We start from the raw sequence: 17,312 nt of genomic DNA, 5'->3' as shown, positions 1-17,312 counted from the left end.
ACTAAAACATGGCTTGTGTATTCTTGTGAGCTCACTCATTCAGTCGATCCATGCTCCTCTTGTTTCAGAGAGATCAGGTTTCCTCTTTTATTTCTCTGTCTGCTTCTGTCACTGACTTTCATACACCGTGAGCAGCTCACTCTCACAGATCACAGTGTAAAGACGGCCAGAGCACCCGGTAAATTCATCAGTAGAGACAAGAGATTGGAGAGTCTAGAGCAGGGGTCTCCAACAGGTAGCTCGGGAGCTACTGGTAGCTCGCGGGCAGGTTTTCAGTAGCTCGCCTACAGGTTGACCGACTGTGTTAAAAATAAAAATAAAAATCTGATGACGGTAAATGCACCTCTTCCCACTATTCATATATTTGGCCCATAAAAACAAGTGTGAAGTACGAATGTTTTTTTGGACATTGATGTGAATTTAAGATTATTGATAAGCATTGGCTTATTGCAATTTCACACATGTACAAACAGTAGCTTAATTTAGCTGATGTGAGCTATGTAAATAAATGCAAGCGATTTGATGCAAGTAGCCCTTGGTCACTTTCATTTTTTGAAAGTAGCTCTCAGGTGAAAAAAGGTTGGAGACCCCCGGTCTAGAGGAAGCTGTAGGAAGGTGTGTGTTTCGGTGTAAGGGGTGATTTTCTATAGAGCACAGTCTTGAAGCATCTTTTCATGGATCTGTGCGCATATTGATCATACGAGGTTCTGACTAAGAAACAACCTCCGGTCTTAAAAAATTAAGCCAATGCAGTTTCGTCGAGTGTCTGCCTGAGGCAGGCTCCAGGAACCCCGGAGGTCACATACACAAAACATCCAAAAAAGCCGTTTTTTACAGCTTGAATAAACATGTTTACAGCCTGGTACAAAAAATGAAATAAGTCTGGTTTGTTATTGTCCTCATGGGCACATGCTGTGCAGGGGGACGTATTACTATAGTCAATGTCAAAAGTGTTACTCTTAAAGGTGCACTACGTAGATTTGGTAGGCAAATTTTAAAGTTGGAGAAGTGAAACAATTCTATGCTTTATTTTCTGAACTAAATACACAAATTTTACTCAAAGGAAAAAATGGGTCCCTGGAACGCTGTTTGGAGCTAAAAAGCTACGAGGAGAATTGCCATTTCACTGTTACAGGCCCACCACCATGACTTCTCGCGTAGCATTTCATCTTAAAACAGCGTTTCAGCGACCAAATTCTCCTCCAAGGACAGTTTGTGTATAGAGGTATGAACATAGAAGCAGAATCTGTACACTTCTCCAACTTTCACATTTCTCTTCCAAAACTCCATAGTGCACCTTTAATGTTACAAACACAGAGATGTACTAACCAACTGCTCTTACACTGTCTGAGACAAACTGTGCGCTGAAGCCTCTTTCAGCTCTTAGTTTTGGATGCTTTGTTGACCGCTTTAATGTTTTGATTCACTCTGACTTCCTCATGTCTGGTGTGTCCAGCGGTTAGAGGAAGCTATTTTTAAATGGGTCAAAAAGCAAATTTTACACCAGCTTCCCAGTGCTAGAACAGTAAACAGACACAGTTGGCAGCTAGCTGATGAACTTTGGTAGAATATAACAGATAAAGACATGCACACAATGCTTACAGGAAAGGGAATATTAGCACCCCCCAGTGGCCAAAAACATCATGATTGCAACTTTAGGCCTCAAAACCCAAAATGATTTTTTCATATTATTCCAACATCAAGAGCAATTACTACTCTACTACTTTTAGAGAGAAGAGAGCTAGGGAGAGGACATGCAGGAAAAGGAGCCACAGGTCGAATATGAACCTGAGCCATCCACTGGGCCGAGGTCTAAGCCTCTGTATATGGGGCGAACGCTACCAGTGTTATTATGCTTCTTTTTTTGTTTTTGAAGATTAATTTTTGGGCATTTTTATGCCTTTATTGTAGAGATACGACAGTGGATAGAGACCGACATCAGAGAGAGAGAGACTTTGTCTTTCGGATCTCTTATCAGATCTTCTTCATAATGTCATCAGTCTAAATGAAAGTATTTCTGTTTGTCTCACAGACCTTAACAACACTTACAGTGACAACGACGACACGGTGGGACAGATCGTTCACTACATCATGAAGAATCAAGGTAAGCGTCCATCGCTTGGTATCGAACCAAAATCACACGACAAATCAGAGATTTTGTCACCTTTTCTTAATAAGCTACCCGTTACAAGGTGCATTCCTGTTTCTGCATCTTTTATTCATTTAAAAAAATATATATTATTATGTCTTCATTTGCTTGAGATACATTTCCACAAAATTCTCACAAACCCTTTTGGACCCAGAGGATTTCCTTCATGTAGGCCGTGTCCTTCATTTGATGCTGGAACTCTTCAACAGGTTCATTGTTACTGTACACACTATTCAGGAAGTGTGTGTGTGTGTGTGTGTGTGTGTGTGTGTGTGTGTGTGTGTGTGTGTGTGTGTGTGTGTGTGTGTGTGTGTGTGTGTGTGTGTGTGTGTGTGTGTGTGTGTGTGTGTGTGTGTGTGTGTGTGTGTGTGTGTGTGTGTGTGTGTGTGTGTGTGTGTGTGTGTGTGTGTGTGTGTGTGTGTGTGTGTGTGTGTGTGTGTGTGTGTGTGTGTGTGTGTGTGTGTGTGTGTGTGTGTGTGTGTGTGTGTGTGTGTGTGTGTGTGTGTGTGTGTGTGTGTGTGTGTGTGTGTGTGTGTGTGTGTGTGTGTGTGTGTGTGTGTGTGTGTGTGTGTGTGTGTGTGTGTGTGTGTGTGTGTGTGTGTGTGTGTGTGTGTGTGTGTGTTCACGAGGGAAACAGGAATCACAAGTTCAACTTCAGGACAAACCTCAGAGAATTTAATGACTTAGAGATGACTGCAGATTTACACTACGCTGATGACATCATGGTTTTCCACAGAATGGTTCTTCATTAGATTACTGTGAAGGGAAATAATAATCCCCCTTTAGCTGGAACATGGTGGTATATTCAGAATAAATCTCAACACTTTCCTGACACACCGTGTTAATGTGCAACAAGAGAGATACAGATCACAATGAGTTTAGTGTCTGATAAAGCTAATATAGGATGAAAAGAAACACTTTGTCTGACAGAGTAGATCTACAGGAGAAATAAATAAAGAGAGGAGGAAGAGTTTTTGACATGATGCACTTCAAGATCAAAGTGGAAATGTTAAGAATAAATTCAGAATGCAGAGGAAAAAGTGAAATGATTAATACAATTGAAATACAATTTTGAGAACCAAGTTGCTAATCCATTCATACACATTCATGCCCTGCTGATGAAGCAGTGGGAGCAACTTGGGGTTAAGTGTCTTGTCAAAGGACACATCGGACATGTGGCTGCCCCAATGTCATGTCTGACCCTCAATCCTCCTCCAAAGTACGTCACAATGTTTCTCTCAGTTAAAATAAAACTAGTTCTCAGTTAAAATAAAACTAGTTTTTATCAGGCTGTTTATAATATTTTGATTAATGTAACTTTAATTTCCAAGTACAAAAAGTTGCTCGGATATTTTAATGATAAAAAAAGAAATTGTAGTTTCCAGAGATTTAAATTCATATATATTGATTTAATATCGGGCAGGTTTGATGTTGAGTTGCATGTCAGTCTGACAACAGCTTTTTTTTTTTTTTTTTTTACACATGGGAGGGATTTATAACGACTTGAGTTCTGTTCATTGAAGGTACAAAGTCCTGATTCGTGATGGCAGGAGTTTATAGACTGAACATGTTTTTAATTAACTTGAATAATTCATCCAAAAGAAAAGAAAGAAGACAAAAAGATGTAGAAGAAGATAAAGGAGGGAGACAGTCGTTCTGTAGAAGATTATCAGCTCTTACTGCTCTCACGTCAGCTGTTTATGAAAAATGTTCATTGTTTATTTTAAGAGACATAAGGATAAACAAACCGCGGCACAGAGGACTCAGTTTTTGACAACCGGAGTTTCCATCTACAGTAAAGACTCACTTAAACTCAAAGAAGTCTGGTTTGACTCCAACCCTCATCCCCTCCTTCTCTAATTTAATTAAACTTTTCAGTTTGAACATTAATCAAAGCTGTGTATGTAGGGAAACATCAATCAATACAATTACATTTTTTTAAATTACAGGAAATAATCGCCTCAAAATGATGTCATTTTGATGTCATTTCCATCCTGCTATTCCATTGGACTGTTTGTCATTTTTTTGTTTCTCTGTAGAAGTTCTGTCCGAACGCCCCCAATGAGAATTCATTATTAAGAATGAAACCTCTCCCCCTCCCTCTACATCCTATTCATAACTTTGGTAGTCGTTTCAGTTAAATCTTTATTTATAGGGTTAACTCCTCTTAATAGTTTCTTATTACAAAGTTGTTCAAGAAAAAAAAAGCTCAGCAGCTCTTTAAAGTGAAGAGTTAATCTGTGAACTGACTCGTTTTAACCTCACGTAGCATCTGTGTTTGGAGCCTTGGAGTCCCTTAAATCATGACTCACCCTCACAGGGTCGGTCTGATGAGTCGACGTGGCTCTGGATTGCTACTTTGAAAATAAACAGTCGTATAGGAAAATGACTGTGTCAGCTCTGCAGCCTCTCACAAGATTTATTCCTACAACACTCAACCAAGAACAAAATGTACACACACTTTACAAGCTGGCTTCTTTAAAAACTCTAGTTCCTCTGTTTTGATGGAAATAAGTTTGTATGTCACGTGAACAGATGAGTGCATTTTACATGTCCAGCAGCAGCAGATCGTGTTTGAATGAAGACACAATCAGAGTGGGAGTAGTAGACTGTTTCTGAGTGAAGGTCGTCACAGAGCTGACTCAGTCATGTGTCATTTCTCAGTGTCTGTGTTTTAAACTCTAGAGGAGCTAATTACTTCATCGAAACCCGATGGATTTATTATTTTTTGATCATGAAATGACTAAAGCAAAAGGAGGTTCATTAAACTTTTGGACTTAAAAATAGCAGTTCTTCTGGGTTGTCTTGTCAGCCCTTGTGGTGCCTGATGTTGACATGAGGATGACAGAATTAGACAGATTTTTTTTCCATATTTGGATCAATCTTTAAAATGAGACTTCTACACGTCTTTTCTTTTTTTCCCCGAAGGTCTGCACTGCCTCCTTTTATCTGCTGCACCCTCATGTGCAAGTCAGTGAATGCATCACGGTTAAACCTTAGGGAAATCTGTCTCTTTGTATAAATCTTGACTTCATCTACCCCGTGCAAAAACCATGACCTTTACATTTTCTGAGTCATACTCCGAGGTCCTTTTTGCTCCCAAATGTTGTTTTTTTTCCTCCTTTGAAAAGAGAGAGGGAGGCAAAAAAAATCTTCCTCTGAGGTAGTTGTGTGCATGTGACGTGCCGTCTAATTGTGTTAAGAGTTAATCCGTTGTCGCTATATCCTTCAATAAGCGCTCTGCTTTTGAAGTTGCTGAAGCGTTGCCGTCGCTAATTCCTAACCCTTCTTTTATCTCCCCCTCCTTCTGCTCCTTTCTTTTATCAGTAGTCGTGTTTAACTTTCTCTCTCTCTCTCATTTTCAGCGAACTCCGACGCCCTGAAAGCCATGATTCATGAAAACAGCATCGACTCCACTGATGGGTAAGTGTCCCTCTCTCAACCAGCAGATGGCAGCATAAGCCTCCATGGAAGCTTGTTGGTGTCACTACAGACCGAGACTAGAGTTATCCAGAGCAGGAGATGAGCATTGAAGGCATTTAGGCCACAGTTCTCCTCTGATACTTCTCCTGATTGGCAGGTTTGATTGAGAGCAAGCAGCTGGGGACATTCATCAGTGTACTGTGGAATTAAGGCAAGGCAAGTTTATTTATAGAGCACATTTCAGCAACAAAGCGTCACGACAAGGGGCAGAGAAACTCATTCAAAAAGGACATTTCAAATTCATTCAAACAAAACCTTAAACATCAAAGAGAAGAAAAAATAAAAGCAGCTAAAACAGAAGCTAAAGTATGAAGCGTAATATACAAAACAACAACAGTGCACAGTTGTAGTTAAATAAATTGAAAGGCAGCTGTCAACAGGTTGAGTCTCAGAGAGTTTCAGCAGACCTGCAGTTTTCTGGGAGTTTGTTCCAGATATTCAGAGCATAGAAACTGTTTGGTTCTGAACCCCGGTGGACAGAAAGCAGACCTGTTTTAGATTGAACGAGAGCGTTCTGGATGGATCATCGTTAATCAGAAGGTCACTAATGCAGCGGTTCTCAAACTTTCCACAATGAGTTCCACCTCAGAAAAATAATGTGGCTCTCCGAGTACCACCATAATGAACAACATTGACATACAGTAGCGCAGGGCTTTTTAACTAAATATACAGTTTACACAGTTTTATTCCTGATATGAATATTTAGTAGTGACTGCCATTATGGACTGCATACCAAGCACAGGGCTCATTCTCTCTGCCACTCCAAAAATCTGAACTTGTTGTAACTTGAGTCTTTTTCCTTACTCTTTTGGGTCGTTTGTTGCTAACGGGTGCAGAAACCTCCCCTGGCACCGCTAACGTCACCACTTGCCCTCGTGCTGAGTTCACTGTCATCCATGTCACTTTCTGCTGTGCTGCTCGACAGTTTCATTTCCCCTTTGGAGCTAAAAATGCAACGTTTTTTGAACCGTCATTATTGCCTCCTCTGCTTGCCATCACAGCTTTGCTTGTCAAGCATTTGATTTGCACATCTTTATTTATAAAAAAATGAATACACCAGAGACTCCACAAGAGGGAGCCCGTACCCTGGTCTGAGGCTTAAACCATCCAGTGCTTTATAAACCAGCAGCAGTATTTTACAATCTGTTCTATGGCAGACTGAGAGCCGGTGTAAAGACCTCAGAGCTGGAAGCATTTGGAGCTTAGGTGTTGTGTTTCCTTATTGATGGCTTAGGCAGAAGAATGTGAATGTAACTGTGACTGTAATTAAAAAGGGGAATGAACATTAACGAAACTGTAGGTAACAAATTAGTTCTACTGAATTACCCTTCTCTGAAATCTACTTAAAATAAAATGTAATCAATCTCTATTTATTACATCCAACAATACATTTTCCTCATTCTACTTATAACTGTCAGGAAGGGGTGGAGTGGGACGCAGCTGCCGATCCAGGGCTGTCTCAAAGTTATCCCAGAAGGATAGCCACAAAATCGCAATAGCGTTAGATTGGAAAGGGGGGAAAAACAACGAAACTGTGTAGAGCCACAAAAGGCTTCCTAACCTAAATAATGCACCGAAAATGATTAACTAAACCACCAAGCAGCTGACTCGAAACCAAAATTGTCCAGGAGACCCAGAAAACATGAAACAAAAAGCAACAGCTGCCATGGAGACGTTTGATAACACAAAAGGTCTGAGTTGCAACGAAACTATCCAGCACCCCAAGTTATACTCTGGGAGACCGGCGATGGAAATCTAAAACACAAAGTTCTTAGTTAATGAGTCAGCACAGAGCACTAGAGACTCAGAGTATATAAAAGCTCTCCACACACACCTGTCAATCAGGTACACACACCTGATTGCTGTGAGTTGATTCTCACAATTCTCACTGAGCAGAAAGAGTGAGAGCCCTCACAATAACACCTGGACTCACCTTCTCTATTCTACAATATAGAACAAAGCATTCGTTTATTTCCGTATCTGACACGTGAAAACTTCTGGAAATATTACCAGTAAATACCTGTTAGCTTTAGCTTTAGCGTACTCTACCGCGCGGTGCTATCTATATTACTGAATAATGTTTATATTAAAACCCTTTTGATGCTATTTAGGATTTTTAGTCCTGTATGTAAAGTTAATGAGTCAGTTAGAGACAGAAAATAAACCAACTCATGGAGCTAACAATAGCTTAGTTGGCTGGTTTGCTAGCTAATGCTGAGTCATCATTTTAGAGGTTATCTTACTACAAAATTAGCTACCAAATGTGTTTAAACAGAATGTACTACTTGTTGTTTTTGTGTTGGTGTAAGTGAAGACATTTTGAGAAGAAATAGCAACTACTACTTAGCGAACTGTAAACAGCTAACTTTAGCTAGCGTGAAATCTGTAGCCCTTAAAATTGAGTTAAGTGTTTTTTTTATTCGCACTTAAGCGAACACATTTCTAATCTTACTTCATTAAAACAACCCTCCATCCTAACAACAGAAGCCAGTGGGACAAGCTAAGATTAGCCGTCCTCACTGGACTCTGGTAGATCAAAGGAGTCGGGTAGATGGACAGATTGGAGGAGGAGATGCTCGTGACAGAAGACGAGTGTGAGCAAATTGAGTTAGCGCCGTATGCTTTCCCCCTTCTCTCTCTCCTCCTGTCATCTTTGTTTTAGTCTCTCCTACATATTGTTCTGGGAGGGAAAAAAGGGGGAGACAAAGGAGGGAAAATGTTCACCTTTGTTGGGAGGAAACTGTGGATAAATGGAAGGAGTGTACTAAAGATTAGCTTTTGAGGTTTTCTGCTCAGTCACACTGCGAACGCACACACTTCCCTCTGTCACTTTCATGTGTTTAGTTTCCTCAGTTCTGTGTCCAAATCTTTTTTTGCCCACATATTTCTCCCCGGATTCCCTTCACTTTTTTGTTTTGCTCATTTAGTTGCTCTAGTATTCCCTCTTCCTTTCTTTCTCTCTCTCTCTCTCTCTCTCTGTCTCTTTCCAGCCGGGTTGGGCAGTCTGCCAGTGGATCACTTAGAGAAGGTGGAGTAAGGGGGGAGACGGGTATCAGCGGGGGTAATTTATGGGAGACTTAAAGGGGCGAGACAGACAGGGAGAAAGAAGGAAAATAAAGAAAGAGAGGGAGGGAAGGAGGCAAAAAAAAAAGAGAGACGGATGGAGAGAGTGACTGTAGTGTGGCCAGGCCTCGCTATCTCTCCCTCCAGATTTGGTACTTAACTCGCATCAGTGCTGCTCTCCACGTCAGTACTCCAGCCTCCACCTCTCCGCTTCTCCTCTCTCATCCCTCTGTCCTTCAGTCCCCTTCCTCTTTGTCCACAAGATGCTCTGTTACATCACTTCATCTCCCCTTTGCCATGTCTGTTTCCCCCCCCTGTCGTTTCTGCTCATGTTTGAAACCCTGCTGCTGAAACCTCACACTGTACATGAGGAAAATACATTTTAATCCAGAGTCTTAGGGTCTTAATCTAATGTATATAACCTGGCATTGTTTACACTGAGGTTTCCAAGTGATCTCTGCTGGTTATATTTATCAAAACGTTCTTCCCATTTCCTTATGAAATGTTTTACTGTGTAGTTCAAGGGGGTAAGGGATGTCTGAAATATTGTAGTAATTACAGGAAAAAGGAGGAACAGATCTAAAAATGAACCTCTGATGGAAACAAGATGGATATCTGTTTCCTCTTGAGTTGGCTCGTTCCTTACAGGGCAGACTTCAACTAAATCTTTAGCAGGTTTAATTTGCAAATTCAGGACGCAATGGCTGCGGGTGATGGTGTATTTCAAATTCTGAATGAGGTGGGGACGTTAATCTGTTCATAAACATTTAAGTTCGGCTTTGGTCCTCATAGGGCTGGGGGCGATATGACTGAAAGTGTTATCACGATAAAACATTTTCATATCTTTTACTTGTCTGTGGAAATAACTTTGTCAATGCTGCCAATCATTATTAATCTGTCATGGGTCTAATTTGCCTAATCCATGGTTCTCCAGTAAAAATGCAAATCTAAATGTAAAGCCGGGGCAGTTCATTTCAGTGCGTTTCCTGAGTTTGAGTCCTGTGGTGACATACTTTCTGGATATCTATGGTCATAAAAGACTTTATTAGGTGCAAACAAAAGGATGTTTAAGCGCTGTTTGTTGTACAAAATGAATATAAACTTGTCGTCCAGTATCTGCTGTATCAGACATCCAAACTGTGCTGAGGTTGCCTCAATAACAAGGAATGATTTGGCCGTAGCTATTTTATTTTCAACGCTTCTCTTTTAAAGGTAAACAGTAAAAATATGATGTTCTTGTAATCTGAGTTTGGCCTCGTGCTGAATACAGCTCCTTAAAATGTCATACAAAGCCTCCCCAGCAGAGGGCAGGCTTTCATTGCAGATTATTTGCGCTCCAAATTTAGGAATAAAATATTCAATCAGTGCATAAAACGTTAATGTTCAGGTGTTCACATACTTACTACCAGTTGCTGTATTTTAGCACCCCCCCCTCCCTCTCTCTCTCCCTTTAAAGCTCTTACAGTTAGTGTCTATTTATGCTGTGGCTCCACAACGCAGAGGGACACACATCAAACAGACCTACTGTAACTCATTAATGCTGTTTTTCCCTTGACACACACACACACACACACACACACACACACACACACACACACACTGTTTATTAAATGTTTATGTCAGGGCGCAGAGACTCTGTTTACTCCACCTGAGTGTAAACAATGTGAAGAGCTGCTCTCCTGGGTCATAAAACATTCACACACTCTCCCCTTAAAAAAAAGAAAACACACTTCAGAGAACTGTAAACACTGTAAAGAAAAAAAAAAGAAGAGAAAAAGTGTGTTTGACTTTTTTTAAACTTTACTGTGTCATGTGTCTTATCCACTGTTGAGATGTTCTGTGTGTGTCGCTGATGTCTCACTCCTTTTCATTTCTCTGGTATCTTTTATTGTGCTGACCTATAAAGGATGTCTTTGTTCTTTTATCTCTACGTTTCATTACTACTCTGTAGATAAAGGCCATTCAGAAGCTTTCCTGATATCATAAATAACGTGTTCTGCGCTCTGTGATATATTAATAACAACCCTTTTTGTTTTTCTGTTTTCAGTCCTCCATTAACCCCGACCTCTCCCGACACCCCGTCGCCTCCGATGACTCCCATATCCCCGGGCGCGCCCCCAGGAGCCGCCAAGCACACCTGCAACCACCTGCACACCATCGGCGGGATGTGCGGTGACAAGAACATCTGCACGCGCTGCAGCCAGAAGAAATGGCCGCTGATGAGGAGGCCGTCGGCACGCAAGACGGAGCAGCGCCGCAGCCAGCTTGGAGAGGTCACGGTGCTGGCTGTAGGCAGGTGGGCAGGTGTGTGTGGCTGTGTGTGACTGAGTTTGACTGTGTGTCTGGTGCAAGTCGAGAGGAGAAGAGTGTCTGACATGCTGTTTTAGGATTTTTCACATGCAGAGGTTAATTCAAAACAAATAAACTATTATTGCACACACAACATTTAAACACTGACTCAACTAATCATTGCTTAAAAATCTACAATTAATTACAAAGACTACGATTGATCTGCACTTTGACACCAAGCCAGTGACCTGGAAACACCACAGGTGAACAGTCAGGATGAAGCCTGGGGGAAAAAAAGAACACACTGCACGAATTCTCAACACTGTGAGTGAGCCAAGTTTCAGGGGTTAACTTGTGTTCAGGAACCAATGACTGCTGTGAATGATTACACAAACCAGCAGAGGTTCACACACAACAAAGACAGTGTGATATCTAACAGCTCTCTAACTAAGGTGGCCTGTTTTCTTTGAGCTGTTTGGTCACATGGAGGATGTCAAACTACCGACTTTTCCTTTCACTTACCTTCTGTATTTTGTTCAACATTTTTATAAATAACCCAAGAACTTCTTCAACTACATAACCCTCCAATGAAACTGAATTGTTGCAAACACATAACAATTCAAGTTTACCAGCTTCTACTGAAGATAGCTATACATGTTAGAACCAAGCAGCAAACATCAGTGTTGGAAAATTAAACCAATGCAGAAGTGCTACATCCCGCAGTTGGTCGAGGGTCCGCTTGAGGCTGGATCTATTTAACTTTATTTTGTGAAAAATCAACCTGAGTGTGATGGGAGTTAAACAGAGGAACACAGCTATAAGAGAGCTCAGTCCTCTGAATATGACAGCTCAACGAGTGCAGGACAGCTGCTTGATTCCTTTATGAAATGATATAACCCAAAACATGTGCTGTTTAACTCTTAATGCTCAAATACTTAAGAATTGATGCACTCAAGTGTCAGCTCATAGTCTTTATAAAAGAAGTAGCGAGGCAGTGCTTGAGGAGTGTTTGACAGTGTGTGGGATGTCTCGCCTATTGAAAGTACTATGTGCATGTTTGTGCATAAATATTTTTGGTCCATGCTCGTTTCCTTCGCTGTTTGAAAACATGCAATAATTTCAATCTCAGCATTCCTCTGCTGTGTATTTCTGTATTCACTGATTCATTCAGTGTTTGCCTCTTTCTGTCAAGACCTTAGATGGCTATTTCACATTAAAAGCCTCCTCTTTTACCACCAGATGAAAGCTTTTATTTTGAAGGAAAGGAAACACAAAACACTGTTTGCCTTAACAGTACGTTACAGACTCACAGAAAATAGTTTAGCTGATGTCATTGAGATGACTATTATTTTCTTTGGACTTTGCCACTTGAAGTAGAAACAATATAGAAACATAATAACTGAATAAATTCATGTTGAATAGCTATAGATTAAAGGGGACATATTGTGAAAAATCCACTTTCACAGTGTTTCTGAACATATATTTGGGTAACCTGAGTGTCTACTGACCCACAAAATGTGAATTAAACCCATCCAGTCCTTTGTTTGTGGTCTGATTAAGTCTTACAACACAGAGAAAATAGCTCTGTTTCAAATTTGCTCTCCTTGTGACATCACAGTGGGATCCTTGTAAAAAAAAATTCCCCTCCCCTCCCCTGATATCTCCACCCATGGACTCCACCCCCAGCCTAGAACAAAACTTTTTTGGCGCAGGTCCCCCATTTTTATTCACGCTAGCAAAGGAGTGATGTCTACTGGGAAAACTCAGGGGGGGGTCATTGCATTTAAAGAGACACACACACCAAACGAAGCGTTCTGAGAGAGCTGCTTTATACAGGGTCACAAACCTCCTCTGGTGCTTGATTCATATTTTATTTATTCCAAAGCACAGCACAGATGTTTCATTTAAACCACAGGGGACTGTTTGAATATGTGGAGAAGGGGGATAATATGTCCTCTTTAATACATTGTACAAGAAACAAGACTTATCTGTCTTTTTATTTAGTAAGAATGAACATTTCTCAGTTCTGAAAAGAGGATTAAAATCCACTGTTAGATGTCTATGATCATTAAATCAAGGAGAACATTTCTCAGTCTACGATTGAACCCGGTAACGTTCTCCGCCACGTCTGTGTCACGCGGCGACCCTCCTCGTCATCCTAAACGTCCCACTGCGAGCTGATTGGGATGCAGAAGAGGCTGCTCTCATTTTCAAACCCAGATGAATGGACGTGTACGCACAGGGTCAGCATGACCTGGATACGAATATTCATTCGCTGATTTAATTAAAGCTGCTGGAGTGTGTGTGTGTGTGTGTGTGTGTGTGTGTGTGTGTGTGTGTGTGTGTGTGTGTGTGTGTGTGTGTGTGTGTGTGTGTGTGTGTGTGTGTGTGTGTGTGTGTGTGTGTGTGTGTGTGTGTGTGTGTGTGTGTGTGTGTGTGTGTGTGTGTGTGTGTGTGTGTGTGTGTGTGTGTGTGTGTGTGTGTGTGTGTGTGTGTGTGTGTGTGTGTGTGTGTGTGTGTGTGTGTGTGTGTGTGTGTGTGTGTGTGTGTGTGTGTGTGTGTGTGTGTGTGTGTGTGTGTGTGTGTGTGTGTGTGTGTGTGTGTGTGTGTGTGTGTGTGTGTGTGTGTGTGTGTGTGTGTGTGTGTGTGTGTGTGTACGGCTGGATGAGAGAAGTGTAAACGTCAGGTGAGAGTCATAGTGAGGCTGATATCAAACTGAGTCATGACTGAACATATTTAAAGATTGTTTTCTGATGATTTCTGTGGTACACTTTTTTATATATAAAAAAAGAAGGTAAAAGGACATGGCCACACATTTTCTCTTCCTTTTTTTTTTATTTGACCTAGAAAAAAAAGAATCCCACTGGCTTCCTTTTTGAAAAAGTGTCTTAAAAGTGCTCAATAGTAAACACCTTCCTTGGTGTGTTTTTAGTTATGTTTTAATAATCTGACTGCGCTAAACCAGAACTCGTGTTCATCGTTTTTTTTTCCCTCAGGTTCAGGGTGACAAAGACTGAAAAACCAACAAGGGAGAGGCGCACCCTGCTAATATCAGACTCCAACGGCAGCGTTCCTACGTCTCCTGTGGAGGCGGAGCCAAAGAGCCGGACCACGTCAGAGTCCCAGCAGGTCTGTATCCTGGAAACGTCTTCCTCTGTATCCCTCTTTGTCTCCCGTCAGGCTGCTCCCTGCTGACACCTGAGGTTAAATAAGTGTTGGTATAAATAAACACTATTGATGTGTGTGTGCTTGCTTTGTCTTACTGTTTATGTTTTGTTCCACAAAGCGGAGGGTTTTATGTCTTTGATGAATAACATTTTATTCAGGAGGCTGTTTTAATTCATTACATGGTCAGAAGAATATTACAAGTTGTACAGACATTGTTAATAGCCTCCTTTAGGCTTTAAATTTGAGATAAACACAAGATACTTGTGACCTGGTCCTGGAGCAGATACTGAAAATCCGGCTTCAGAGATCAGAGGCTTGGCTTGGATGAACCTGAACAGAATCAGCCTCATAATCAAATTTGTTTTAGGGTGGAGAGACATTAACCTTATGATTAATTGATTATACAAATAACAGAGAATCAATTTTCAGCTTTAGGGGACTTAATACATCCGTGTTTGTTTCATTTCATTGGCAGCTCAAAGTGTTGACTTTTGTCTTTCCAAAGTGAAAAAATAAAAACCCCTGATGACAATGATTAACCTCTGATTATTTTGTTCTCAGCAGGAGCAGACAGAAGACGCAGACAAAGAGAAACGGTAGAAATAAAGGTGATGTGTCCCTTTTTTAATTACTTATACTTCCGTGTTTTCCTGTTTCTGATTGTGTATAACATTAAAAATCTCTTTTAAATGCAGGCATTCCTAACAGAGGAGAAAAGAAAACAACATCTGGACACTAATTAAAACCCACACATTCAAACATCAGCACAAGAGGAGAAAAAGCGACGTCCCTCTGTGGTCCAGCTCCACGCGAGTCCAAAGTGCTGCAGCTGCTGATGAGGGTGACGGTGGCGACCGTGACATTCAGAGTCACACAGGCCAGTTATTTACGACCAGAAGGAGGAATCGTCTCCATTTCCTCCTGTATTACATATTTCGATGTGCCTTGCTCTAAGGGTGGTAAAGCAGGGCGACTGTTGCTGCTGAACAATGATGTGTGTACATATGACTCTGTTTGTGGAGGCTGTGCACATCATTACAGTTTATTGATTAACCAACACCCAAGAAACCAGTTTAACCAGTATGAGATTTAATATTAGGGTTTGTCATTCCCAAACCAGGAAGAAGGAACAACCTGATTACAGAACCAGGAAGTAGACCGGAGCGTCAAACACATGTGACAAGCACTGTCTCCTGTAGCGATATGAACATGATGTCATAGCGGCACACGTTTTCAGGTCAATGTGTCTTCAAGTCTTACCTCTTGTGAAGAAAGTGAAGCATTCTGGGAGAAGAAAAAAAAAGCAAATAATTCAGACCATAGACTGTATATAACATGAATTATTATTTACAGTCTATGATTCAGACCTATGCTGCTCACCACTTTTTTCTCTTAAAGCGACAGTGTTATTTTCTCCATCCCATCCCCCGCCACATGTTCCTTTTTTTAATTTGTCCCCGTGTCATAGAGGCATGACAGAATCTGTTAACACACATGTATTGTATTTTCTGTGTCCGTAAACAAAATATTTAAATTTGTCAGTGTATACATTTACCTCCTTAAACACCAAGCAGTCATGTGGAGTCTTAAATGAACGTATATGAGCTATTTTACTTTCTTCTCCATCAATCTGAAGACATACTGTACATTTTAAAATGGAATGAAATAATTGAAATTAGAGCCTGATACATTAATCAGCCTGCCGATAATATAGGCCAATATTAGCATATCCAGTGACTATTGGAATCGGCTAATATTATTGCAGATATGTGCAAATAGTAGATTTATTTATCAGTGAAATAGCATTTCATTTGAGCATCATTGTATTACAGTAGCAGTTCTCTTTCTGGCTGTCACCAGCGGAGGGCGCTATATGGATTATAAGAAGCATTATCTCCCTCCAGTGTCAAGCATTGACGCACGTAAATGCACAGTTACTTTCTAGTTACGCAACTATCTTGCCTTCGTTATACATCTATTCCACAAGTGTTTGATAACTGCATTTGAGGGATCAACACAATACATGTGTATATCTATCTCTACAGATCAAATATAGATCTAAGACAGATATCGGCCGATATCTAATTTTTTTTTTCTCTCCATTAACGGCATCGGCACCAAAAATCTCATATTGGTCGGGCCCTAATTGAAATTGTTAAAAGTTTACATTTAGAAGTTTGAAATATAATTGCTTGTGTGGCATTGAGACTCATTAAGGAAACGATGCTTCAGTGCGTTGTGGGAAATGTAGGACTCGTTTAGGAGCTGAAAATGAAAAATCAGTCAGTTTAAGCTTTTAAATAAAATATCTCACGAGTCTGAATAGGCCTAGACATATTCATCAAATAATGTATTTTCCCCAGATGTTTGGGTTCAAGCTTGATCATTTTAGACTTGTTTTTGTTGTCATTTCATTTTGCCTCATTTTTATAAAGACACTGTTTTGAAAGTAAAAACATGGGATGGTTTGTAGTTTTATTGTGTAATGAAAGCAAATAAAGATGACTTATACATATCAAACCATAAATACTGAACTGTACTATTGTCATTTAATCACAGTGTGTACCATGAGACTCGAGTACATTACAGTGATAAAAGCCAGTGTCCACCACTGACCCGCAGGCTAACCCTCTCCTCCCTCCACACACTGAAACATTCGTCTTCATATTCTGCTCTTTCTCATTTCCTTCTCCCATCTCTTCCCTAATGAAAAGATGATTTGTCTTGTTCATCTTGAGGAGGTAGTCCTGACGACCTCGGGCTCTCTATTATATTATTTCCAGATAATGGAGATGAGGCCGAGATGGAGCAGTGTTTTTTTTTTTTTTTTAGATGGATGTGCAACACCGAGGATTAGAAACTCTTGACTTTTTGTTTCCTCTTGACCTTCTGATTCATATCTGGTTCACAGACAGGGTTATAATAAAAAGGATGCACAAGTTTCAGTCCTTAGAGGGAGCACTGACAATGTTCACAGAGCAGCCATTTCTTTCTGACCTCATGCTCAGGGAGGGGTGCTCAAATGCTGATATGTCATATCGCCGGCCGCCTGATTGGAAGTGGTTTAGTGGTAACTTGTGAATCATAAATGGGTGACTGCATCTAGATTGATCAGCATCAGGAAGACCCTAAAGGCCCTGACACACCAAGCAGACGGCAA

The 17,312-nt window shown here is 40.7% G+C and overlaps 1 protein-coding gene across 4 annotated transcripts in view; it reads left to right on the top strand.

The window, feature by feature from the left end:
• Positions 1–16,679, top strand: part of rell1 (RELT like 1) — a 29,650-nt gene extending 12,971 nt beyond the window's left edge. For 2 of the 4 annotated variants that reach the window (XM_061030967.1, XM_061030969.1), the window contains exons 3-8: positions 2,033–2,104; positions 5,515–5,572; positions 10,743–10,991; positions 13,981–14,113; positions 14,714–14,760; positions 14,848–16,679. In XM_061030967.1, the coding sequence (XP_060886950.1) occupies positions 2,033–2,104; positions 5,515–5,572; positions 10,743–10,991; positions 13,981–14,113; positions 14,714–14,752 (551 nt within the window). In that variant the 3' untranslated portion in view covers positions 14,753–14,760; positions 14,848–16,679. Of the gene's footprint in view, positions 1–2,032; positions 2,105–5,514; positions 5,573–10,742; positions 11,000–13,980; positions 14,114–14,713; positions 14,761–14,847 lie in introns of those variants that run through there. The other 2 variants (XM_061030968.1, XM_061030970.1) reach the window with 2 other exon arrangements.
• Positions 16,680–17,312: the final 633 nt, after the last annotated feature.

The sequence above is a fragment of the Labrus mixtus genome, chromosome 23 (assembly GCF_963584025.1).
Source record: "Labrus mixtus chromosome 23, fLabMix1.1, whole genome shotgun sequence".
Classification (NCBI taxonomy): Eukaryota; Metazoa; Chordata; class Actinopteri; order Labriformes; family Labridae; genus Labrus; species Labrus mixtus.
This window is presented reverse-complemented; position numbering and strand designations above follow the sequence as displayed.